This window comes from Taeniopygia guttata, chromosome 29 (genome assembly GCF_048771995.1).
Source record: "Taeniopygia guttata chromosome 29, bTaeGut7.mat, whole genome shotgun sequence".
NCBI classification, from domain to species: Eukaryota; Metazoa; Chordata; class Aves; order Passeriformes; family Estrildidae; genus Taeniopygia; species Taeniopygia guttata.
In genome coordinates this window covers 3,134,677-3,157,669 of record NC_133054.1, presented here as the reverse complement: position 1 = coordinate 3,157,669, position 22,993 = coordinate 3,134,677, and the positions used below count along the sequence as shown (strand labels likewise).

The window sequence follows — 22,993 nt, the reverse complement described above, 5'->3', positions numbered from 1 at the left end:
CGGGTCCCCAATCCAGGACCCCCCAAAACCCCGGATCCCCAATCCAGGACCCCCAAAACCCCAAACCCCAGTGCCAGAACCCCCCCAAAACCCCGGGTCCCCAATCCAGGACCCCAAAATCCCGGATCCCCAATCCAGGACCCCAAAACCCCAAACCCCAGTGCCAGACCCCCCCATACCCCGGATCCCCAATCCAGGACCCCCCCAAACCCCAAACCCCAGTGCCAGAATCTCCAAAACCCCGGATCCCCAATCCAGGACCCCCAAACCCCAAACCCCAGTGCCAGGACCCCCAAAACCCCGGATCCCCAAATCCAGGACCCCCAAAACCCCGGATCCCCAATACAGGACCCCCCAAACCCCAAACCCGAGTGCCAGGACCCCCCAAAACCCCGGATCCCCAATCCAGGACCCCCAAACCCCCAAACCCCAGTGCCAGAACCCCCCCGAACCCCGGATCCCCAATCCAGGACCCCCCAAACCCCTGACCCCGGAGTTCCAGGACCCCCAAAACCCCGGATCCCCAAATCCAGGACCCCAAAAACCCCAAACCCCAAACCCCAGTGCCAGAACCCCCCAAAACCCCGGATCCCCAATCCAGGACCCCCAAAACCCCAGATCCCCAATCCAGGACCCCCCCAAACCCCTGACCCCGGAGTGCCAGGACCCCCCAAACCCCTGACCCCGGAGTGCCAGGACCCCCAAACCCCGGATCCCCAATCCAGGACCCCCCAAACCCCAAATCCCGGATCCCCAATCCAGGACCCCAAAACCCCGGATCCCAAATCCAGGACCCCCCAAAACCCCGGACCCCCACCCCCGGCATGCCGGGACCCCCCAAAAGGAGAGGGGACAAAGGGGACAAAGATGGGGGGAAGGGGGTACAACCCTAAATATTAATGACCCCACAGCCAGAGCGAGCCCGCCTCATTAATACTCATTAATATTCATTAATATTCTAATTAGCCCAGGTGCACCTGTTATTGGCGGCCGCGGCCCAGTTCTGCCGGCTTCATTTGCATACGCGCTGCCGTGATTATGAATATTTAATACGAATTGTTAAATACCTACAGCTAGTTAAATCCCCGCCTCATTTGCATACATTTGCATATAGCGAATAGTTTGCGTACGGGGAAGGAAAACAGCTCGGGTGGGGGGGCGGATTTTAATTAACAAAGACTCAGATGAGGGGGGGTCGGGGGGATGGAGGGAGGGGCACCCCCAAACGGGTCTGGGGGTCCCTAAATGGGTCTGGGGGTCCCTAAATGGGTCTGGGGGTCCCTAAATGGGTCTGGGGGGTCTCTAAACGGGTCTGGGGGTCTCTAAATGGGTCTGGGGTCTTTAAATGGGTCTGGGGTCCCTAAATGGGTTTGAAGGTCCCTAAATGGGTCTGGGGGTCCCTAAATGGGTCTGGGGGTTCCTAAATGGGTCTGGGGTCTTTAAATGGGTCTGGGGGGGGTCCCTAAACGGGTTTGGGGGTCTCTAAACGGGTCTGGGGTCTTTAAATGAGTCTGGGGTCTTTAAATGGGTCTGGGGGCCCTAAATGGGTCTGGGGTCTTTAAATGGCTCTGGGGGGTCCCTAAATGGATCTGGGGGTCCCTAAATGGGTCTGGGGTCTTTAAATGGGTCTGGGGGGGTCCCTAAACGGGTTTGGGGGTCCCTAAATGGGTTTGGGGGGGTCCCTAAATGGATCTGGGGGTCCCTAAATGGGTCTGGGGGTCCCTAAATGGGTCTGGGGGTCTCTAAACGGGTCTGGGGGTCCCTAAATGGGTCTGGGGGTCCTTAATTAGGTCTGGGGAGGGGTCCCTTAACAGGTTTGGGCGTCCCTAAATGGGTCTGGGGGGTCCCTAAATGGGTCTGGGGGTCCCTAAATGGGTTTGGGAGTCCTTAATTAGGTCTGGGGGGGTCCCTAAACGGGTTTGGGGGTCCCTAAATGGGTCTGGGGGTCCCTAAATGGGTTTGGGAGTCCTTAATTAGGTCTGGGGGGGTCCCTAAACGGGTCTGGGGGTCCCTAAACGGGTCTGGGGGTCCCTAAATGGGTCTGGGGGTCCCTAAACGGGTCTGGGGGTCCATAAATGGGTCTGGGGTCTCTAAACGGGTCTGGGGGTCCCTAAATGGGTCTGGGGGTCCCTAAACGGGTCTGGGGGTCCCTAAATGGGTCTGGGGGTCTCTAAATGGGTCTGGGGTCTTTAAATGGGTCTGGGGTCCCTAAATGGCTTTGGGAGTCCTTAATTAGGTCGGGGGGGGGGTCCCTAAACGGGTTTGGGGGTCCCTAAATGGGTCTGGGGGTCCCTAAACGGGTTTGGGGGTCCCTAAATTGCTCTGGGGGTCCCTAAATGGGTCTGGGGGGTCCCTAAATGGGTCTGGGGGGTCCCTAAATGGGTCTGGGGGTAGAGGGGGTCCCTAAAAGAGGGTCCCGGGGGGTCCCGTGGGGGTCCCGGGGTCTGGGGGTCCCCCCGGGAAGGAAAATGAGATTTTTTATTATTTTTTTCCCCCCATTTCTTCGCGATCTGAAGGCGAGGAACGTTCCCCCTCATGAATTATTCATGAGCACGCCCCCACACACAGCCGGGAGGCTCATTTGCATATGCATGCGGCAGCTGCTGCATTATTCATGAGCGGCTGGCTCGGATTTGGGCCGAAAAGCGGGAAAAAAAGGAAAGTGCGGGAAAGGCAGAGAGAGGGAGCGGAAAATGGGAATTTATATTGCAATATATTCATGTTATACTATATCTTTATATATTATTGCCTATTTATATTATTTTGGTACTAATATATGATATTAATTAATAGAATGTGTTATTTATTAATCCTTATTAATATTTATTCCTACGTATCATACACTACTGTATCAATACTTTGAATATTGTTGATTATATTTATATATTATTCTTGTATGTATTATATACGTCTAAAGGTTTTATAGGTATTTTTGAAATAGTTAATATATATTTATTTTAACTGCAGTGTATATTGAATTCTAATGTTATGTTCCTTAAATTAAATATGTAATTCGAACAATATAATATATATAATAAATATTATATATTATATATAATAAATATTATATATATAATATAATATATATTATATATAATACATATTTTATATATTATATATAATAAATATTCTATATATTATATATATATTATATATATAATAAATATGATATATTATATATAAATATATATAATGTTAAATATTTTATATATTATATACAATAAATATTATATATATTATATATAATATATAAATTATATATAAATATATATAAAAAATATTATATATATTATAATATAATATATAATATATATATTATATATTTGTATAATAAATATTATATATTATAATCTATATAATATATATAATATATATATTATATAGATTATAATATATACAATGTATATTATATCACTATATCAGTATAATATATATTAAATATGTACTATATAAATATTTTATTTATTTTTATATATGTTTAGGGCCCCCCCCCTGACCCCGCCCCCACCCCCCCATTTTCCCGCGGCCCCTTTAAGAGCGCGTGGCCCCGCCCCCGGCGCGATGACGTCACGCCGTTCGCTTCCTGTCCCGCTTCCTGCCTCGTCCCTCACCCTCCCCCGCGGGCCGCCCCCGCCTCCTCCTCCTCCTCCTCCTCCTCCTGCTGCCGCCGCCGCCATGAACGGCAAAGGCAAGGCCGGGGCGGGGCCCGCGGTGCCGGTACCGGAGCCCCGCGGTGCCGGTACCGGAGCCCCGCCCCGCCCGCAGCGCCGCCCCGGCCGCGCGGCGCCTTTAAGAGCGTGGGGGGCGGGGCCCGGGGGCGGGGAGGGGGCGGGGCCAGGGTTGCCATGGAGACGCGTGCTCAGCCTCGCTTTCACCCAGGAGGCGGGGCTGGGGCGGGCTGGGGGAGATACCATGGGAGGGGCACGGGGGGGACTGGGGGGAGATACCATGGGAGGGGCACGGGGGGGGTTGGGGGGGATACCATGGGAGGGGACATGGGGGGTGTGAGGTTTGGGGGGAGATACCATGGGAGGGGGCACGGGGGGGTGTGAGAATTTTGGGGGGATACCATGGGAGGGGGCACGGGGGGTGTGAGAATTTTGGGGGGATACCATGGGAGGGGACATAGGGGGGTATGAGAATTTTGGGAGGATACCATGGGAGGGGGCATGGGGGGGTATGAGGATTTTGGGGGGAGATACCATGGGAGGGGGCACGGGGGGTGTGAAGTTTTGGGGGGGATACCATGGGAGGGGGCATGGGGGGGTGTGAGGATTTTGGGGAGATACCATGGGAGGGGCACGGGGGGGACTGGGGGGAGATACCATGGGGGGGGCACGGGGGGGGGACTGGGGGCAGATACCATGGGAGGGGCACGGGGGGGTTGGGGGAGATACCATGGGAGGGGGCACGGGGGGGCTGAGGATTTTGGGGGGATACCATAGGAAGTGGCATGGGGGGGTGTGAGGTTTGGGGGGAGATACCATGGGAGGGGGCGCGGGGGGGATTAGGGGGAGATACCATGGGAGGGGGCACGGGGGGGATTGGGGGCAGATACCATAGGAGGGGACATAGGGGGTTGTGAGAATTTTGGGGGGCATACCATAGGAGGGGACATGGGGGGGTGTGAGGTTTTTGGGGGGATACCATGGGAGGGGCACGGGGGGGTTGGGGGGGAGATACCATGGGGGGGCACGGGGGGGTTTGGGGGCAGATACCATGGGGGGGGCACGGGGGGGACTGGGGGAGATACCATGGGAGGGGCACGGGGGGGACTGGGGGAGATACCATGGGGGGGGCACGGGGGGGGTTGTGGGCAAATACCATGGGAGGGGCACGGGGGGGAACTGGGGGGGGATACCATGGGAGGGGCACGGGGGGTTTGGGGGGAGATACCATGGGAGGGGCACGGGGGGGACTGGGGGGAGATACCATGGGAGGGGGCACGGGGGGGGACTGGGGGGAGATACCATGGGAGGGGCACGGGGGGGATTGGGGGGGATACCATGGGAGGGGGCACAGGGGGGAATGGGGTTTTTGGGGGGATACCATGGGAGGGGCACGGGGGGGGACGGGGGGGAGATACCATGGGAGGGGGTACGGGGGGGTTGGGGGGAGATACCATAGGAGGGGGCACGGGGGATGTGAGAATTTTGGGGGGGATACCATGGGGGGGGCACGGGTGGATGAGGATTTTGGGGGGATACCATGAGAGGGCATGCGGGGGGTGTTGGGGGCAGATACCATGGGAGGGGACATGGGGGGTGTGAAGTTTTGGGGGGGATACCATGGGAAGGGACATGGGGGGGTGTGAGGTTTGGGGGAGATACCATTGAGGGGGCATGGGGGGGTATGAGGATTTTGGGGGGATACCATGGGGGGGCACAGGGGCGATTGGGGGAGATACCATGGGAGGGGCACGGGGGGGTTGGGGGAGATACCATGGGAGGGAGCACGGGGGTGTGAAGATTTTGGGGGGATACCATAGGGGGGGACATGGGGGGGGTGTGAGGTTTTTGGGAGGATACCATAGGAGGGGACATAGGGGGGTGTGAGGTTTTTGAGGGGATACCATAGGAGGGACATAGGGGGGTTTGGGGGCAGAAACCATGGGAGGTGGCACGGGGGGGTGTGAGGATTTTGGGGGGATACCATGGGAGGGGGCACGGGGGGGTGTGAGGATTTTGGGGGGATACCATGGGAGGGGGCACGGGGGGGGGGGTTAGGGGGGATACCATGGGAGGAGACATGGGGGGCGTTGGGGGAGATACCATGGGAGGGGCACGGGGGGGGACTGGGGGGAGATACCATGGGAGGGGCACGGGGGGGACTGGGGGGATACCATGGGGGGGCATGGGGGGGACTGGGGGGATACCATGGGAGGGGCACGGGTGGATGAAGATTTTGGGGGGATACCATAGGAGGGGACATAGGGGGGTTTGGGGGGATACCATGGGAGGGGCACGGGGGGGGGACTGGGGGGAGATACCATGGGAGGGGACATGGGGGGGTTGGGGGGAGATACCATGGGAGGGGCACGGGGGGGTTGGGGGAGATACCATGGGAGGGGGCATGGGGGGGACTGGGGGGAAATACCATGGGAGGGGCACGGGGGGGTTGGGGGAGATACCATGGGAGGGGGCACGGGTGGATGAGGATTTTGGGGGGATACCATGGGAGGGGGGTCTGGAGCCCTGGGGGGAGCAGGGGCGATGCCATGAGGGGAGAAGGGGCTGCCATCGCTGGGGGGATGCTGAGGGGGGATGCTGAGGGGGCAGCGGTGGGGCTGATGCCCGGTGGGCACGGAGCTCTCCTGACCCCATTCTCTCCCCCAGGACCCTTTCCAGGCCAACCCTTATTCCCCAGCCCGGCCCCCCCTGGGTACCCCCAGACCCTTCCCCTGCCACCCCCCTACCTTGACCCCGCTGCTGCGTACCCCGAGGTAGGTGGGGCACACCTGGGGCATTACCTGGGACCCTCCATGGCCCAGGGCAGGTGAGGTGCCCATGGGTGCTGGGGGGTGGCACTGCCTGACCCGCCTGATTTTGTGTTTTTGCAGCTCTACCGCCTCAGCTTCGTCCCCCTGGGTGCCGCTGGGGTCCCCCCCGTGTCCCCGGGGTACCCAGGGGGGTCCCTGTACCTGCCCCTGGTGCCACCGCTGCCCGTGGGGGCTCTGGGCTCCCCCGTGGCCTATTTGCCCCTGGGGCAGCTGTACCCACCGGGATCCACCCTGCTGCTGGAGGGGGGCTTGGACACCACGGCCAGGCTGGGCACGGGGGGCACTGCCAGCGTCCCGGTGAGTGGGGGGGATTTGGGATGGGTGGGGAGGTTTGGGACAGAGGGATCTGTGGATTTGGGATGGGTGGGGAGGTGTGGGATGGGGATCTGTGGATTTGGGATGAGTGGGTGTTCTGGGACAGGGGGATCTGTGGATTTGGGATGGGTGGGGAGCTCTGGGACAGGGGGATCTGTGGGTTTGGGATGGGTGGGGAGCTCTGGGACAGGGGGATCTGTGGGTTTGGGATGGGTGGGGAGGTTTGGGATGAGGATCTGTGGATTTGGGATGGGTGGGGAGGTTTGGGATGGGAATCTGTGGATGTGGGGTGTGGGGAGCGCTGGGACAGGGGGATCTGTGGATTTGGGATGGGTGGGGAGGTTTGGGACAGGGGATTTGTGGATTTGGGATGGGTGGGGAGCGCTGGGACAGGGGGATCTGTGGATTTGGGATGGGGATCTGTGGATTTGGGATGGGTGGGGAGGTTTGGGATGGGGATCTGTGGATTTGGGATGGGTGGGGAGCGCTGGGACAGGGGGATCTGTGGATTTGGGATGGGTGGGGAGGTTTGGGATGAGGATCTGTGGATTTGGGATGGGTGGGGAGGTTTGGGGCAGGGGGATCTGTGGATTTGGGATGGGTGGGGAGGTTTGGGACAGGGGGATCTGTGGATTTGGGATTGGTGGGGAGGTTTGGGACAGGGGGATCTGTGGATTTGGGATGGGTGGGGAGCTCTGGGACAGGGGGATCTGTGGATTTGGGATGGTGGGGAGCTCTGGGACAGGGGATTTGTGGATTTGGGATGGGTGGGGAGGTTTGGGATGGGGATCTGTGGATTTGGGATGGGTGGGGAGGTTTGGGACAGGGGGATCTGTGGATTTGGGATGGGTGGGGAGGTTTGGGACTGGGGGATCTGTGGATTTGGGATGGGTGGGGAGGTTTGGGATGGGGATCTGTGGATTTGGGATGGGTGGGGAGGTTTGGGACAGGGGATCTGTGGATTTGGGATGGGTGGGGAGCGCTGGGACAGGGGGATCTGTGGATTTGGGATGGGTGGGGAGGTTTGGGACAGGGGGATCTGTGGATTTGGGATGGGTGGGGAGGTTTGGGATGGGGATCTGTGGGTTTGGGATGGGTGGGGAGGTTTGGGACGGGGGATCTGTGGATTTGGGATGGGTAGGGAGGTTTGGGACAGGGGGATCTGTGGATTTGGGATGGTGGGGAGGTTTGGGACGGGGGATCTGTGGATTTGGGATGGGTGGGGAGGTTTGGGACAGGGGGATCTGTGGATTTGGGATGGTGGGGAGGTTTGGGACGGGGGATCTGTGGATTTGGGATGGGTAGGGAGGTTTGGGACAGGGGGATCTGTGGATTTGGGATAGGTGGGGAGGTTTGGGATGGGGATCTGTGCTGTGGGGTGGTGGGGAGCTCTGGGACAGGGGGATCTGTGGATTTGGGATGGGTGGGGAGGTTTGGGACAGGGGGATCTGTGGGTTTGGGATGGGTGGGGAGCTCTGGGATGGAAATCTGTGGATTTGGGATGGGTGGGGAGCGCTGGGACGGGATCTGTGGGTTTGGGATGGGTGGGGAGCTCTGGGACAGGGGGATCTGTGGATTTGGGATGGGTGGGGAGGTTTGGGATGGGGATCTGTGGATTTGGGATGGGTGGGGAGGTTTGGGATGGGGATCTGTGGATTTGGGATGGGTGGGAGGTTTGGGACAGGGGGATCTGTGGGATCTGTGGATTTGGGATGGGTGGGGAGCTCTGGGACAGGGGGATCTGTGGATTTGGGATGGATGGGGAGGTTTGGGATGGGGGATCTGTGGATTTGGGATGGGTGGGGAGGTTTGGGATGAGGATCTGTGGATTTGGGATGGGTGGGGAGGTTTGGGACGGGGGATCTGTGGATTTGGGATGAGTGGGGAGGTTTGGGACAGGGGGATCTGTGGATTTGGGATGAGTGGGGAGCTCTGGGACAGGGGGATCTGTGGATTTGGGATGGGTGGGGAGCGCTGGGACAGGGGATTTGTGGATTTGGGATGGGTGGGGAGCTCTGGGACAGGGGGATCTGTGGATTTGGGATGGGTGGGGAGGTTTGGGATGGGTGGGGAGGTTTGGGATGGGTGGGGAGCTCTGGGACAGGGGGATTTGTGGATTTGGGATGGGTGGGGAGGTTTGGGATGGGTGGGGAGCTCTGGGACAGGGGGATCTGTGGATTTGGGATGGGTGGGGAGGTTTGGGATGGGGATCTGTGGATTTGGGATGGGTGGGGAGCTCTGGGACAGGGGGATCTGTGGATTTGGGATGGGTGGGAGGTTTGGGACGGGGATCTGTGGATTTGGGGTGGGTGGGGACGTTTGGGACAGGGGGATCTGTGGATTTGGGATGGGTGGGGAGGTTTGGGACAGGGGGATCTGTGGATTTGGGATGGGTGGGGAGGTTTGGGATGGGGATCTGTGGATTTGGGATGGGTGGGGAGGTTTGGGACAGGGGATCTGTGGATTTGGGGTGGGTGGGGAGGTTTGGGACAGGGGATTTGTGGATTTGGGATGGGTGGGGAGGTTTGGGATGGGGATCTGTGGATTTGGGATGGGTGGGGAGGTTTGGGATGGGGATCTGTGGGTTTGGGATGGGTGGGGAGGTTTGGGATGGGTGGGGAGGTTTGGGACAGGGGGATCTGTGGATTTGGGATGGGTGGGGAGGTGCCCCTGACCCCCGTCTGTCTCTCGCAGCCGCCGCCCGCCGGGTGCCCCCCGGTGCCCGTCCCGCCCGGAGCCGCCGTTCTGCTGCCCCCGCGCAAGGGGGGCTTCAATGGGGGATTCCCGGGGGGCTCCTTCAGCCTCTGGTGAGGGGCACCCCGGGCTCGGGGCACCCCCGGTACCCCCAGCGCCTCCCCCGGGCCCGGGGAGGGACCCCAACCCCGCAGTGACACCGGCGGTGACACGGGACAGGTTTGGTGGTTGGGGGATCATTCCCAAATGGGGCGAGCTCAGCCCTGCCCCTTCCTCATTTGCACGAAGCTCTAATTAATTAACGGCCTAATTACGCCCTGGGGAGGGGTTTCCCCTTCCACCACCCTCTGCTGGACCCATCCGGGTTTCCCGTCTTTTTGGGAAAGGTGGATTTGGGGTAGGAAACAGATAAAATCTCCTCCCCAGAGGGAAAATTCCCTTCCCAGAGGGAAAAATCTCCCTCCTGAGCCCTTCCTAGCCTCACCCTCGGTGCCCCCTCACCCTCTCCCCCGGAATTCTCTGTCCTGGGATGTTTTTAACCCAGGATTATTTGGATTATTTGCACTTCAGCTCTAATCAAAGCCATGACCGGTGCCAGGGCCGTGCTGCAGCTCCCGTGGGATCCTCCCATTCCAGCTAGAACCAGGTTTAATTGATGCTTAATTAGCAAACGCTTGATTTGAACTCGAACCTGGTGTTTTGGCACCCGAATTCCTTAAATCCGAGAGGCTGTTTCCGTCCGGGATGGTTTGGGGGTTATCGATGGGTTTATCAATGAGGTGTTAATTGGTGGGTTTATCAGGAGTTTAATGTTTGTTTGTAGGTGGATTTTTATGAATGGGGTGCTCGTAAATGGGTTGTAAATGGGTTTATCGATGTGTTTATCAGTGACTCATTGATAACCAAACCTCCACGAGCTTGGCAGGAACCTTCAGGGATCCTCAGTCGGGTGTTGTTCTTCTTTTTGGTTGTTAATTGATGAAGAAAGAGCTCAGATTCGACTCTATTTTATCTTAATATTTCACTTTAATCTGAATCTGTGTTCTGTGAGTGTGTGTGTGACCATCCCTGACCGTTCCCGAGCGCAGCTCTCGGACTCTCTGTGCTGCACTGAACTTGTGGAGTTTTTATACTAAAAACCAAAAATAAAAAGATTATTTTGAAAATTTAAATGAAGTAACAGATTTCTGTTGGGCCTCTGAGAACCCCTTTGGCTGCTGCCAGCCGGGGCTTTCCTCACTTCTTTCCTTTTTCCTGCTGCATTGGGAACTTCCTCTTACTAATTTTTAGGGGGGATTTGAGGTTTTTCCTACCCTCGGGCACCCACGTATTCCTTCCATGGTTGGCTTCATAAATTAAGGAGAAAAACTGAAATAAAATAAACAAAATAAGCTGTAGATCCTCAGCTCCAGGGAATTGAGGCAGATCACAAACTCCAGGAGATTCAGGCAGATCCCAGCTCCAGGAGATTTAGGCAGAACCTCCACCCCAGGGAATTTAGGCAGGTTTCCACCTCAAAGGCAGGAAATTCAGGTGGAGCTCCAGGGATTTTAGGCAGATTCCCAGCTTGGGAAGATCCCCCACCTCCAAAAAATTCAGCAGATCCTCAGCTCTGGGAAATTCGGGCAGATTTGATGCCAGGAAATTCAGGTGCATCCCAACTCCTGAAAATTGTGTGGACCAACTCCAGGGAATTTCGGGAGCTCTGTGGGTCCCAGGCACGTCCTTAAATAAAATATTCCTCCTTCTCCTTGGCCGGGGGCTCCTCCCGCGGGGGCGGCTCCGCCTGTTCGTAGGTGCGGTACGAGCCCCGGTTCCGGTACAGGTAAATCCCGATCACCACCAGCACCGTCAGCAGCGTGAGGAAGACCACGGTGATCACCACTGAGGGGCAAGGACAGTCAGCAGGGTGAGGAAGATGAGGGTGATCATTGCGGGACAAGCTCAGGGTCAGCAGGGTGAGGAAGATGAGGGTGATCACTGCAGGACAAGCACAGAGTCAGTAAGGTGAGGAAGATGAGGGTGATCACTGCGGGACAAGCTCAGGGCTCAGCAGGGTGAGGAAGATGAGGGTGATCACTGCAGGCAAGCACAGGGTCAGCAGGGTGAGGAAGATGAGGGTGATCACTGTGGGACAAGCACAGTGTCAGCAAGGTGAGGAAGATGAGGGTGGTCACTGCGGGACAAGCTCAGGGCTCAGCAGGGTGAGGAAGATGAGGGTGATCACTGTGGGACAAGCACGGGGCTCAGCAAGGTGAGGAAGATGAGGGTGATCACCACTGCAGGACAAGCACAGAGTCAGCAGGGTGAGGAAGATGAGGGTGATCACTGTGGGACAAGCACAGGGTCAGCAGGGTGAGGAAGATGAGGGTGATCATCACCACTGCGGGGCAAGCACAGTGTCAGCAGCGTGAGGAAGATGAGGGTGATCACTGCGGGGCAAGCACACAGCAGGGTGAGGAAGATGAGGGTGATCATCACCACTGCGGGGCAAGCACAGTGTCAGCAGCGTGAGGAAGATGAGGGTGATCACTGTGGGGCAAGCACAGAGTCAGCAAGGTGAGGAAGATGAGGGTGGTCACTGCGGGACAAGCTCAGGGCTCAGCAGGGTGAGGAAGATGAGGGTGATCACTGTGGGACAAGCACGGGGCTCAGCAAGGTGAGGAAGATGAGGGTGATCACCACTGCAGGACAAGCACAGAGTCAGCAGGGTGAGGAAGATGAGGGTGATCACTGTGGGACAAGCACAGGGTCAGCAGGGTGAGGAAGATGAGGGTGATCATCACCACTGCGGGGCAAGCACAGTGTCAGCAGCGTGAGGAAGATGAGGGTGATCACTGCGGGGCAAGCACACAGCAGGGTGAGGAAGATGAGGGTGATCATCACCACTGCGGGGCAAGCACAGTGTCAGCAGCGTGAGGAAGATGAGGGTGATCACTGTGGGGCAAGCACAGAGTCAGCAAGGTGAGGAAGATGAGGGTGGTCACCACTGCAGGACAAGCTCAGGGCTCAGCAGGGTGAGGAAGATGAGGGTGATCATCACCACTGCGGGACAAGCACAGGGGCAGCAGGGTGAGGAAGATGAGGGTGATCACCACTGAGGGGCAAGAACAGTCAGCAGGGTGAGGAAGATGAGGGTGATCACCACCACTGCGGGACAAGCTCAGGGCTCACCTGCGATCACGGCGGTGTCGGCGTCCTCACGGCCAGCGGGGGTCGGAGCCTTCCTCAGGTCCGGGGTGGTCAGGTCTTCCTCGGGACAGGGAGAGAGGGAGGTGAGGGAGAGCTGAGCCGGGTGGAGAAGGTGGGAAGAGGCCGGAGAAGCGCTCCCGGCGCTCACCTGAGCTCAGGTGGGGCTGATCTCGCTCCATCGCATCGGCTCCTCCTCGGGGAAGGTTTGGGGTCCTTCAGAGCTGCCAAAAATAGCGATAAAAGAGGTGAATTCCCACTCAACCCCCCATCACCTGTGCTCAGGTGGGGCTGAGATCCCTCCTTCCAGCGGCTCCTTCCAGCTGAGGCTCCGGTTCCTTGGGAGCTGCCGAAATTAGGGATAAAAACGGTGATTTCCCCCAAAGCGCCCCGGAAAGCTCCACGCGAGGGGCGCGGTGCAGCACCAGTAACGCACTGGTGTTACTGGGACCGGGGGAGAACCACCCCCTGTTTGGATTCACTCCCAGATTTGGGGCGCTTCAAAGTGCCTGAAAGTCCTTGAAAATGCCCCAAATGTTCCGTGACTCAGCGAGGCCGGGAGCGAATCGAATCCCATTTGTTTGGGGTTTTTTAAAAAAAGAGGAAATCGAGCGGCGGGAGCGGGGCGGGGCCACGGCCGGGCCGGAGCGGGAATGGGGCTGGGGGACCCCGGGAATTGGGGCTGGGGGACCCCGGGAATTGGGGCTGGGGGAACCCCGGGAATTGGGGCTGGGGGAACCCCGGGAATTGGGGCTGGGGGACTGGGTATTCCTGGGAATTGGGGCTGGGGGACTCAGGGAATTGGGGCTGGGGGAGTCGGGAGTTGGGGCTGGGGGACTCAGGGAATTGGGGCTGGGGGAACCCCGGGAATTGGGGCTGGGGGAGTCGGGATTTGGGGCTGGGGGAACCCCGGGAATTGGGGCTGGGGGACTCAGGGAATTGGGGCTGGGGGACTGGGGGGGTCCTGGGAATTGGGGCTGGGGGAACCCCGGGAATTGGGGCTGGGGGACCCCGGGAATTGGGGCTGGGGGAACCCCGGGAATTGGGGCTGGGGGACTCAGGGAATTGGGGCTGGAGGACTCAGGGAATTGGGGCTGGGGGAGCCGGGAATTGGGGCTGGGGGACTCAGGGAATTGGGGCTGGGGGAACCCCGGGAATTGGGGCTGGAGGAGAGCCCCGGGAATTGGGGCTGGGGGCCTGAGGGGTCCTGGGAATTGGGGCTGGGGGAGCCCCGGGAATTGGGGCTGGCGGACTCAGGGAATTGGGGCTGGGAGAACACCGGGAATTGGGGCTGGGGGCCTGAGGGGCCCTGGGAATTTGGGCTGGGGGAACCCCGGGAATGGGGCTGGGGGAACCCCGGGAATTGGGGCTGGGGAGAGAGACGGGAATTGGGGCTGGGGGAACCCCGGGAATGGGGCTGGGGGACTCAGGGAATTGGGGCTGGGGGACTCAGGGAATTGGGGCTGGGGGTGGCCGGGAGTTGGGGCTGGGGGAACCCTGGGAATTGGGGCTGGAGGAGAGAGATGGGAATTGGGGCTGGAGGACTCAGGGAATTGGGGCTGGGGGAACCCCGGGAATTGGGGCTGGGGGAACCCGGGAATTGGGCCTGGGGGGACTCAGGGAATTGGGGCTGGGGAGAGAGTCGGGAATTGGGGCTGGGGGAACCCCGGGAATTGGGGCTGGGGGGTCCCGGGATTTGGGGCTGGGGGGTCCCGGGAATTGGGGCAGTGAACGTTCCCCTCCCCGCAGGGACCCCGAGCAGGCAATGCCCGGCTCGGGCTGGCAGCAGCCACCCGCTCGTTAAACTCAGTTTTAAACTCAGTTTTAAACTCAGTTTTACTTAAAATCAGCTTTGCTTTAAACCCAACTGTACTTTAAAGGCAGCTTTGCTTTAAACCTGGTTTTGCTGTAAGGCGAGTTCTGCTTTAAAACTAGTCCTGCATTAAATCTTGCTTTGTTTTAAGCCTGTTTCACTTTAAACTTTGTTTGGCTTTAAACCTCTTTTGCTTTAAACCCGGCTTTGCTTGAAACCACACTCTGCTTTAACCTCAACTTTGCATTCAACCCGATTTTATTTCCAGCACAATTGTGCTTTAAGCCTGATTTTACTTTAGTCCAGTTCTATAAACCCAGCTTTCCTTTAAATCCTGGCACCCACAGCGCCTTTGGGACTCAGCAAAGGTTTAACCCGAGTTTTAGCTGAGGGAAGGTTTGATTCCATCAGGCTCCTCCTGCTCGCTCCCGGGACAGGGATGCTCTCGTGGGAAGGAACCCCCCCAAACCCCTCGGGAAGGTTCTGCTGCTTCCCCACACAAAAATCCTCGGGATTTCTGCAGTGCCAGGCCGGGATCCAGGCGGAAAAGGGGGGCTGGCAGTGGGAATGAATCATTCCCATCCCGATGGATTTCCATGTGTTTTTAAAGCATCTTTAAAAACCCTCATCTTCCTCATTCCTGCGCTCCGGCCGAGTGGCTCCAGAGCCGTTCCCGAGGGAAATCCTGCCCTGCTCGGCTGCTCTGATCCCAAAAACTCCTTCCAGGATCACCGGGGATGCAGCCCCCCCATCCCCATCCCCCTCCCCATCCCCATTCCCGGTGGCCGGAGGACGGAAGGATCAAACCGACCCTACAGCGATTTGTTAGGGGCGCTTGGCAGTGCCTTTACTCCGTTCCTATCCCACTTCCATTCCCATTCCCGGCCGCTGGAGGATGGGATCATCAAACCATCCCCCCAGGCTTCTTTGGGGGTGCTCCGCAGCCCCTTTAGAGCCCCTCCTTCCCCTCCCCAGCGGGCGGAGGATTTGCTGTATCTTCACCTTGGGATGATCCCCTGGGACCAGCACTTTGCTCCCCTGTTTCCCTCTCAGCTTTCCTGCCGGATTTCCTGCCTTCAGCCTCTCCCTGTGGCAGGATCCGGCCTTTTCCTCTCCTCCCGCCCCAAATCCAGCTGGAAAATGCCCGGCCGAACCCCGACTTCACCCCAAACAGCCGCACGCCCCATCCCTCATTGCAGGGCTCCCTGTGCTTGGGGTTTTGTGTCACCCCCTGAAGTCCCCCAGGGATGGGGAATTTCGGGGGGCACCCCGAGATGGGGGTCCCACTCCTGCAGCTCTTACCTGCCGGCACCATGTGCGGCTCCAGGTGAGGGCGTTGCCCTTTTCCTATCTCACCTTTCCAGTTCGGCTGGAATGAGGATCAACGCCCCGCATCCCTCCCCCGTTAACCCCTCGCTGCCTGCGGGACAAACCCATCGTCCCGGAGACTGGGAATGGGGGTTTGAATTCTGGATCACGGAAATTTGGGGTGTTTTGGGGTTTTTTTGGCATGACAGCGCATTTTCTGGGAGCTGGTGGAACAGGCTCGAGGTCTTTTCCCTGAGTCACGGGTTTTTTGGGGGGGTGAGAGTGACAATTCCCAACTTCCCACTCTCACACTCCTCAGACACCCCAAATCCGCCGGTGCGGATCCCCCCCGGACCCCTCTGCAACCCCAGACGGAGATTTGGGATTTTGCCACCTTTTCCATCTTTATTTCGGACGGGATGGGGGCTGGGAAATACTTTCTGGGGAATAAATTTGGGGAAGATGCCGAATTTCCCGTGGGATCACAGGGTGCTGAGGCACTCGGGAGGATCCTGGGAGGGGTCTGCAACACCTGAGGGGTCCTGGCTCGTGTCCTGCTCCGGTGTCCCGGAACAGCCCTGGGAGAGACACGGGGGGGACACTGGCACCTCGTGATTCCGTTAAATCCCACCCCAAAGCGACCGAGCCCCCCACCCGCTGCTCCCACCGGGGTTGGGGGTCCAGGGGGGCACCGGCCGCTCCCGGGGCCTGGCGCCGCGGGGAGGGGCAGGTCCGGCCCCACGCGGCAGTGGGTGTCCCACGGGCTGGCTTTGTCCCCCGGGCCGGCCCCGTGTCCCCACAAACCGCCCGGGTGTCCCTCAGCCGTGTCCCTGTGCGCGCTCCTCGCTCCCGCCCCGAATCTCCCGGCACTTCCCCACCTGAGCTTTGCGCACCTCTGGCTCCACATCCGCCACCTCCGCGCTGTCCCCGGTGTCACCGCCGAGCTGGCACGGCTCCCGGGGACACGCCGGTGCCACCACGGGGCCGAGGGCACGGCAGGGGCCAGCTGCGGCGGGGGACACCGCGCTGTCCCCGGTGCCAGCGGCTTTCCCCCGCTCTGGTGACAAGGTGCCAGCGGCCTGGGCAATGGCCTCGGATAAAATCAGCGATGCCAGGGAGGCGGCGATGCCCTCGGGCCCCCCCCGCGCCCCGCTGGCACCCCCCGGTGGCTCCTGAGCCGGGCACAGAGAGTCGGGGTTGGAGATGGGCTCCGGGGGCTCCTCGCTGTGCACCGACCCTGTCGCTGATGTCGCCTGCGCCGGGGGCTCGTTGTCGTGCCCGGGCTCCGGGGGCTCCTCGCTGGACACCGACTCCGTGTCCAGGGAGGCGCCGCTGGCGGGTGAAGCCGGGGGCGGCCCGGGGGAAACAGCCCCCGGCTCGGCGCTGTCCCCACCGGGGGACTCCGGTGTCACCTCCGCGTCCTCCACGGGCGCCTTGTCCGGGCAGGGGAACATGGCCGGGGGGCTCACGGGCGCGGAGACGACCAGAGAGCGGCGGTTGCTGCGAGCGGGGGACAGAGGGGTTCAGCCCGGGGTGTCCCCAAGCACCCCCGAGGTGTCACCGTCCCAGCCTGCAGGTGACACTTCCCCATCCAGCACGACCCCGATACCTCCCCAGGCCCACCAAAAACACCTTCAGCCCGTCTGTGGCAGACCCCGCCCGCCCCAGGACTTTGGGACCGGAGCTTCCATCACCCCTGTGGGGTCTGGGGGGCGATTTGGCCCCTCTACCCCCGCTGTGCCCCATCTCCCCGGGCGTTACCTGGGGATGCCTTTGATGATGAACACCTTGCTCGAGTGCTGCTTCTCCAGTTTGCTCATCACCTCGTACAGGTCGTGGTTGAGCTGGGGAGGGGGGGCACAGAAACACTTCAGGGGTCCCCCAGGTACCCCCATCCACCCGGGGTTCAGCAGGGCCCCCAACACCCGGGGACAGCCTGAACACCTCGGGCTGCTCTGAATGAATGAATGAAAGGAAGAGCGAGGACGCTGGAAGGGTGGAGAACAGCATCAGCATAAGCTTCTGGGGACACCTGGGGACACCTGGGGACACCTGGTGCTACCGGGGGGAGCGGGAGGTGTTTTGGGGTGCCTTCCCCACCTTGCTCATCTCCTTGTAGAAGACGTCTCGGAGGTTGGAGATGTTCTGAAACACGGTGATGTAACAGGCGATGCGGCTGTGGGGGACAGGGAGGGGTCTGGGGGTGCCCCACGATGTCCCATGGAGGGGTCTGGGGGTGCCCCACGATGTCCCACGGAGGGCACACCGGAGGGGTCTGGGGGTGCCCCACGGTGTCCCCCAGCCCCACGGTGTCCCCCAGCCCCACGATGTCCCCCAGCCCCACGGTGTCCCCCAGCCCCACGATGTCCCCTGTCCCTGCCGTGTCCCCCCACCCCTGCCATGTCCCCCAGCCCCACGGTGTCCCCCAGCCCCAAGATGTCCCCCAGCCCCACGGTGTCCCCCAGCCCCACAATGTCCCCTGTCCCTGCCGTGTCCCCCAGCCCCACGGTGTCCCCCAGCCCCACGGTGTCCCCCAGCCCCACAATGTCCCCTGTCCCTGCCATGTCCCCCAGCCCCACGATGTCCCCCAGCCTCACGGTGTCCCCCAGCCCCACGATGTCCCCTGTCCCTGCCGTGTCCCCCAGCCCCTGCCATGTCCCCCAGCCCCACAATGTCCCCCAGCCCCACAATGTCCCCCAGCCTCACGGTGTCCCCCAGCCCCACAATGTCCCCCAGCCCCACAATGTCCCCCAGCCCCATGATGTCCCCCAGCCTCACGGTGTCCCCCAGCACTGCAATGTCCCCTGTCCCTGCCGTGTCCCCCAGCCCCACAGTGTCCCCCAGCCTCACGGTGTCCCCCAGCCCCACGATGTCCCCTGTCCCTGCCGTGTCCCCCAGCCCCACAGTGTCCCCCAGCCCCACGGTGTCCCCCAGCCCCACAATGTCCCCCAGCCCCACAGTGTCCCCCAGCCCCACGGTGTCCCCCAGCCCCACAATGTCCCCTGTCCCTGCCATGTCCCTCAGCCCCACAATGTCCCCCAGCCGCACGGTGTCCCCCAGCCCCACGGTGTCCCCAGCCCCACGATGTCCCCCAGCCCCACGATGTCCCCCAGCCCCACGGTGTCCCCCACCCCTGCCATGTCCCCCAGCCCCACGGTGTCCCCCAGCCCCACAATGTCCCCCAGCACTGCAATGTCCCCCACCCCCCTGATCCTTGATGTCTCCAAGCCTTTGTGGTGTCTCCCAGCCCGATGCCATCCCCAGTCTGCCAACCCCCACGGCGACCTCCAGCCCCACGATGTCCCCAAATCCCTGCGTGTCCCCGAGCCCCCGCGATGTCCCCAGGCCTGTGACAGCCCCGTACCTGCCATACAGCACTGGCAGCTCCTCCCGCAGGTCCCTGTTCAGGTCCTCAAACACCGCCTGGGCTTTGTTGAACTCCTCCTCGGCCTGCGGGGAGGGACAGGGGCCGTGGCTTTGTCCCCACACCGGGGGACTGTCCCCACATGGGGGCTGTGCCGGGGTGTCCCGGGGAGTCCCAACCTTGGCGATTTTGGCCTCGTCCTTTTTCTTGGCGCTCTGCAGAGCCTCCAGGTGGTGCCGGGCGCTGTCGTAGTCCACGAGCTTTCGGCCCCGCTTGGCGATGCGCTCCTGGGTGGGGGGACAGGTGAGCCGGGACCCCCCCATGCTCCCCCTGTCCCCCCGTCCCACCAGAACATCCAGGGCCACCTTAAAATCCCCAAACTGAGCCAGGTAATTCTCCATGAGCCGCAGGGCTTGGTCGGCCAACTTCGCCTCGTAGTCATCCCACAGGAGGTCATTGCTCTGGGGGGACAGGGACAGGGACAGAAGTGGCACCCGGGACCCTCCAGCCCCTCCAAGGGGACCCTTGGGGACAGCCGGGGCTCACGTCTGCGATGGCGCGGAGCTCCTCGTGCCCGTCCCACTCAGCGCTGTAAATCTCCTGCAGCGTCTCGGCCACTCTGCGGGAGCTCTCGTGCATCACTGGGGGCACAGACATCCGGCATGGTCATTGTCATTGTCATTGTCACTGTCATTGTCACTGTCATTGCCATTGTCATTGTCATTGTCATTGCCATTGCCATTGTCATTGTCATTGTCATCGTCATCGTCACTGTCATTGTCATTGTCACTGTCATTGTAATTGCCATTGCCATTGTCATTGTCACTGTCATTATCATTGTCAATGTCACTGTCATTGTCATTGTCAATGTCATTGTCATTGTCATTGTCATTGTCATTGTCATTGTCATTGCCATTGACACTCATTGTCATTGTCACTGTCACTATCATTGTCATTGTCATTGTCATTGTCATTGTCATTGTCACTGTCACTGTCATTGTAATTTTCATGATAATTTATTCCTGATCGTTATTAATTTATTCACAGCTGTCTGTTGTTGTTTATTAGCCCAGGTGTGTTATTTTAAATTATTTATTGTCCCTATTATCCCATATATAGCATGTATATCCGATAGATAACATATCTGTCTGTTTTTCTATTTTATATATTATATATTATATATTATATATTATATATATAATATATTATATATTATATATTATATGTTATATGTTATATATTATATATTATATATTATATATTATATATTATATATTATATATTATATATTATATATTATATATTATATATTATATATTATATATTATATATTATATATTATATATTATATATATCCTATATGTATTTATTATCTATTATCCCACATACAGTATTTATATTATTCTTTAATCTTTAATATAGATTTAATATCCATTATCTTTATATCTTTATTATCCCATATGTATTTATTACATAGTGCAATATAAAAATATATATTGCATATGTCATATATGTAAGATATATAATACATAGCTCATATATAATATATTATATACTATCCCACGATTGTTATTATTATTATTATTATTAATATTATTATTATTATGAATATTATTATTATTATTATTATCTCTTTATTATCCATTCATAGCTTACAATATATTTATTCTCATTTTTTATTCTTTTTTTTGATTTAATACCGATTTTTTAATTAACAATCTATTTATTGTAAGCACTATTTATTTATTTATTATTTATTTTCCTGGCCCCGCCCAGAGTCCCTCCCTGTTCCCGGGTTTTTGTGGGACATTCGGGGCCGGTTCCGCACCTCTCACGGCTCCCACGAACCCCTTGAGGTCCTTGTAGAGTTTGTGGCCCTCGTTCTGCAAAACAGAGCGGCGAGGGGGATCAGGGCTGTCCGTGGGGCTGGGGGGGGACAGGGACCCCCGGTGTCCCCCTGGGGGTGTCCCCAGTGTCCCCGCTGTCCCCCTGTCACCTGCTGCAGCTGGAAGTTGTAGGCGCTCTGCTCGAACTGCTCGTCTTTGGTTTCCACCGTTTTGCCCAATTTTTGCAGAACCTGTGATGGAGAGAGAGGGGCAGAGCCCCCCACCACACCCCGAAGTCACCCCGGGCCCCCCAAAACCCCCCTGAGGGGCTGCCGAGGGTCCAGCAGGGCAGGATCTCTGTGGAAATGCAAAATTTCACTGCACCCACTCAGTGCTTTCATTTTTTCTCAGGAAAATGGTGAATTTTTGCGTGCCAATTTGCCTCCCACCCTAAACCCTGCAGGTGCAGTCCTGTGCACCCCAAATCCCCCTGAGCTCCAACTGTGGGGCACAGGGGATACCACGAGGAGGATGAGTAGGGGCTGAGGCTGAAGGAGAGCTGAGAGGCTGCGCTGGGTGGGGGAAATTTGGAGTGTCCAGGAAGAGATGGACTCTCTGGGAAGAGTTTTGGGGTGCCCAGGAAGAGGGTGACCTTCTGGAAAATTACTGAAACCTGATGGGGGAAAATTCAGAGTGTGCAGGAAGAGCTGAACCCCCCAGGAAGAGGCTGGGGCCAGGCAAGAGGGAGTTTTTGGGTGTCCCCAAACAGCTTGACCCCCACAGGAAGAGGCCAGGGCTGGGAGCAGGGAGCTTTGGAGTGTCCAGGAAGAGGTTGGGGCTGGCTCAGAGGGAGATTTGGGATGTCCAGGAAGAGGTTGGGCCCCCTGGGAAGAGGCCAGGAGCGGCTGGGAGGGAGATTTGCTGTGTGCAGGAAGCAGCCAGAGCCTGGCCCCGGATGACTGAGTCGTGGGAAAGCCAAATTTAGCACCAGGAAGCCTGGGAGGGTGAGGGTTTGAAAGGGGTTTTTGTGTCACCCCCAAAACTGGAGTCACAACTATGTTTTTTGGGGGATGAAAGGAAAGAGGTTCCCCCAAAGTGCCCCAGAGCAGCTGAGAATTGCCCCGCTCGTGCCGCTTCCGCAGCCCTTCCCCCTCGTTTCCTGCGGGCCCCAAGGATCTCCCCGAAATTCCTGGCACCATGCTGGGTCCTGCCGGGCACCCTCAGTGCCTGCCAGCCCACGGAGCTGTGCCACCACCCCACAGCCCCCCATAACCTCTGCAAGGTGTTTTGGATGGAAAACCCCCCACCAATGGAGAAGCCAAAGTGTTTTGGGGAGCACTGGGAGATGTCATCCTCCAAAGCCACGGAGCAATGATGACATCGACCCAGAAACGCCCAAATTCCCACCCTGGGAGCACCCAAAGGTGCTGAGCTGTGCTGTTTGGGCCACCCTGGGAGCACTGTGGTGGGAAAGAACGACAGATCCAGTGAAAACTGGGATTTGAGGGTGGGTGGCACCTCCGTACCTTCTCCTGGGCGCGGCTGAAGTGCTTCTGGACCTGCCTGGCGAAGAGCCCGGCGCTGCCGCTCCTGCCCTCGGCCATGGCCCCGGCCCGCCCCGCCCGCGGCCCCGCGGCTGCCGTTGGAGGGTTTTGATGGAGGAAGTTGGAGGCGAGGCCAGGCAGCATCCGCTGCGCACCCCGGAACCCCCCAAACCCCCAAAAACTCTCCTGGAACAGGGCCAGCCGACAGGGCTGGGGGGCCATGGGGGATCCAGCGCTGGGAGGGACCCTCAAGGACCATGTGCAGGACAAAACCCCAATGGGCAGGTTGTGCTCAAAAAGGTCCCTGACCTCTCGGATTGTGAAATAACCAGAAGTGGAAGGGACCCACAAAGGTCACCTGTTGGTTCTGCAAAGGACAACCCCAAAGACCCCCAAAATCCAAGAGTGTTGTCTAAGTGTTTCCTGATGTCCAGACTCGTG

At 58.2% G+C, this 22,993-nt stretch overlaps 3 protein-coding genes across 7 annotated transcripts; 1 reads left to right on the top strand and 2 right to left on the bottom strand.

Moving 5' to 3' along the window:
• Positions 1–6,277: 6,277 nt before the first annotated feature.
• On the top strand, positions 6,278–10,680 carry DAZAP2 (DAZ associated protein 2). Its single transcript, XM_032745529.3, has 4 exons — positions 6,278–6,442; positions 6,560–6,796; positions 9,509–9,621; positions 10,079–10,680. The coding sequence occupies exons 1-4, from the start codon at positions 6,290–6,292 to the stop codon at positions 10,146–10,148; spliced, it is 573 nt and encodes a 190-aa protein (XP_032601420.3). The 5' UTR covers positions 6,278–6,289; the 3' UTR covers positions 10,149–10,680.
• Positions 10,515–12,927, bottom strand: SMAGP (small cell adhesion glycoprotein). Its single transcript, XM_030259619.4, has 3 exons — positions 12,849–12,927; positions 12,683–12,757; positions 10,515–11,392 (listed from the first exon to the last, which is right to left on the bottom strand). The coding sequence occupies exons 1-3, from the start codon at positions 12,877–12,879 to the stop codon at positions 11,235–11,237; spliced, it is 264 nt and encodes an 87-aa protein (XP_030115479.4). The 5' UTR covers positions 12,880–12,927; the 3' UTR covers positions 10,515–11,234.
• BIN2 (bridging integrator 2) lies at positions 12,702–22,670 on the bottom strand. 5 transcript variants are annotated; one of them, XR_012052194.1, is made up of 11 exons: positions 22,535–22,670; positions 21,179–21,259; positions 21,011–21,065; positions 19,729–19,823; positions 19,548–19,643; positions 19,183–19,469; positions 17,919–17,994; positions 17,580–17,662; positions 16,712–17,318; positions 12,849–12,921; positions 12,702–12,757 (listed from the first exon to the last, which is right to left on the bottom strand). XR_012052194.1 is itself a non-coding variant. In XM_030259617.4 (11 exons), the coding sequence occupies exons 1-11, from the start codon at positions 22,610–22,612 to the stop codon at positions 16,301–16,303; spliced, it is 1,461 nt and encodes a 486-aa protein (XP_030115477.4). In that variant the 5' UTR covers positions 22,613–22,670; the 3' UTR covers positions 16,204–16,300. The 5 variants fall into 5 exon arrangements, 3 of the variants coding, with proteins under 3 accessions (XP_030115477.4, XP_072775627.1, XP_072775628.1); XR_012052193.1 differs by having other exon boundaries at positions 12,725–12,757; positions 16,697–17,318; XM_030259617.4 differs by lacking the exons at positions 12,702–12,757; positions 12,849–12,921 and adding an exon at positions 16,204–16,396 and having other exon boundaries at positions 19,183–19,268; positions 19,362–19,469.
• Between the last annotated feature and the right edge of the window lie 323 nt (positions 22,671–22,993).

Coding starts and splice junctions, on each gene's coding strand:
- BIN2 (XM_072919526.1), bottom strand. CDS start 22,612: ATGGCCGAGGGCAGGAGCGGCAGCGCCGGGCTCTTCGCCAGGCAGGTC. Junction 19,644..19,728: donor AGCTCCGCGCCATCGCAGAC/GTGAGCCCCGGC, acceptor CTGTCCCCCCAG/AGCAATGACCTCCTGTGGGA. Junction 19,470..19,547: donor CTCAGTTTGGGGATTTTAAG/GTGGCCCTGGAT, acceptor CCCCCCACCCAG/GAGCGCATCGCCAAGCGGGG.
- SMAGP (XM_030259619.4), bottom strand. CDS start 12,879: ATGGAGCGAGATCAGCCCCACCTGAGCTCAG. Junction 12,758..12,848: donor TCAGCCCCACCTGAGCTCAG/GTGAGCGCCGGG, acceptor GTCCCGAGGAAG/ACCTGACCACCCCGGACCTG. Junction 11,393..12,682: donor CGACACCGCCGTGATCGCAG/GTGAGCCCTGAG, acceptor CTTGCCCCTCAG/TGGTGATCACCGTGGTCTTC.
- DAZAP2 (XM_032745529.3), top strand. CDS start 6,290: ATGCCCGGTGGGCACGGAGCTCTCCTGACCCCATTCTCTCCCCCAGGA. Junction 6,443..6,559: donor CCGCTGCTGCGTACCCCGAG/GTAGGTGGGGCA, acceptor GTGTTTTTGCAG/CTCTACCGCCTCAGCTTCGT. Junction 6,797..9,508: donor GGGGCACTGCCAGCGTCCCG/GTGAGTGGGGGG, acceptor TGTCTCTCGCAG/CCGCCGCCCGCCGGGTGCCC.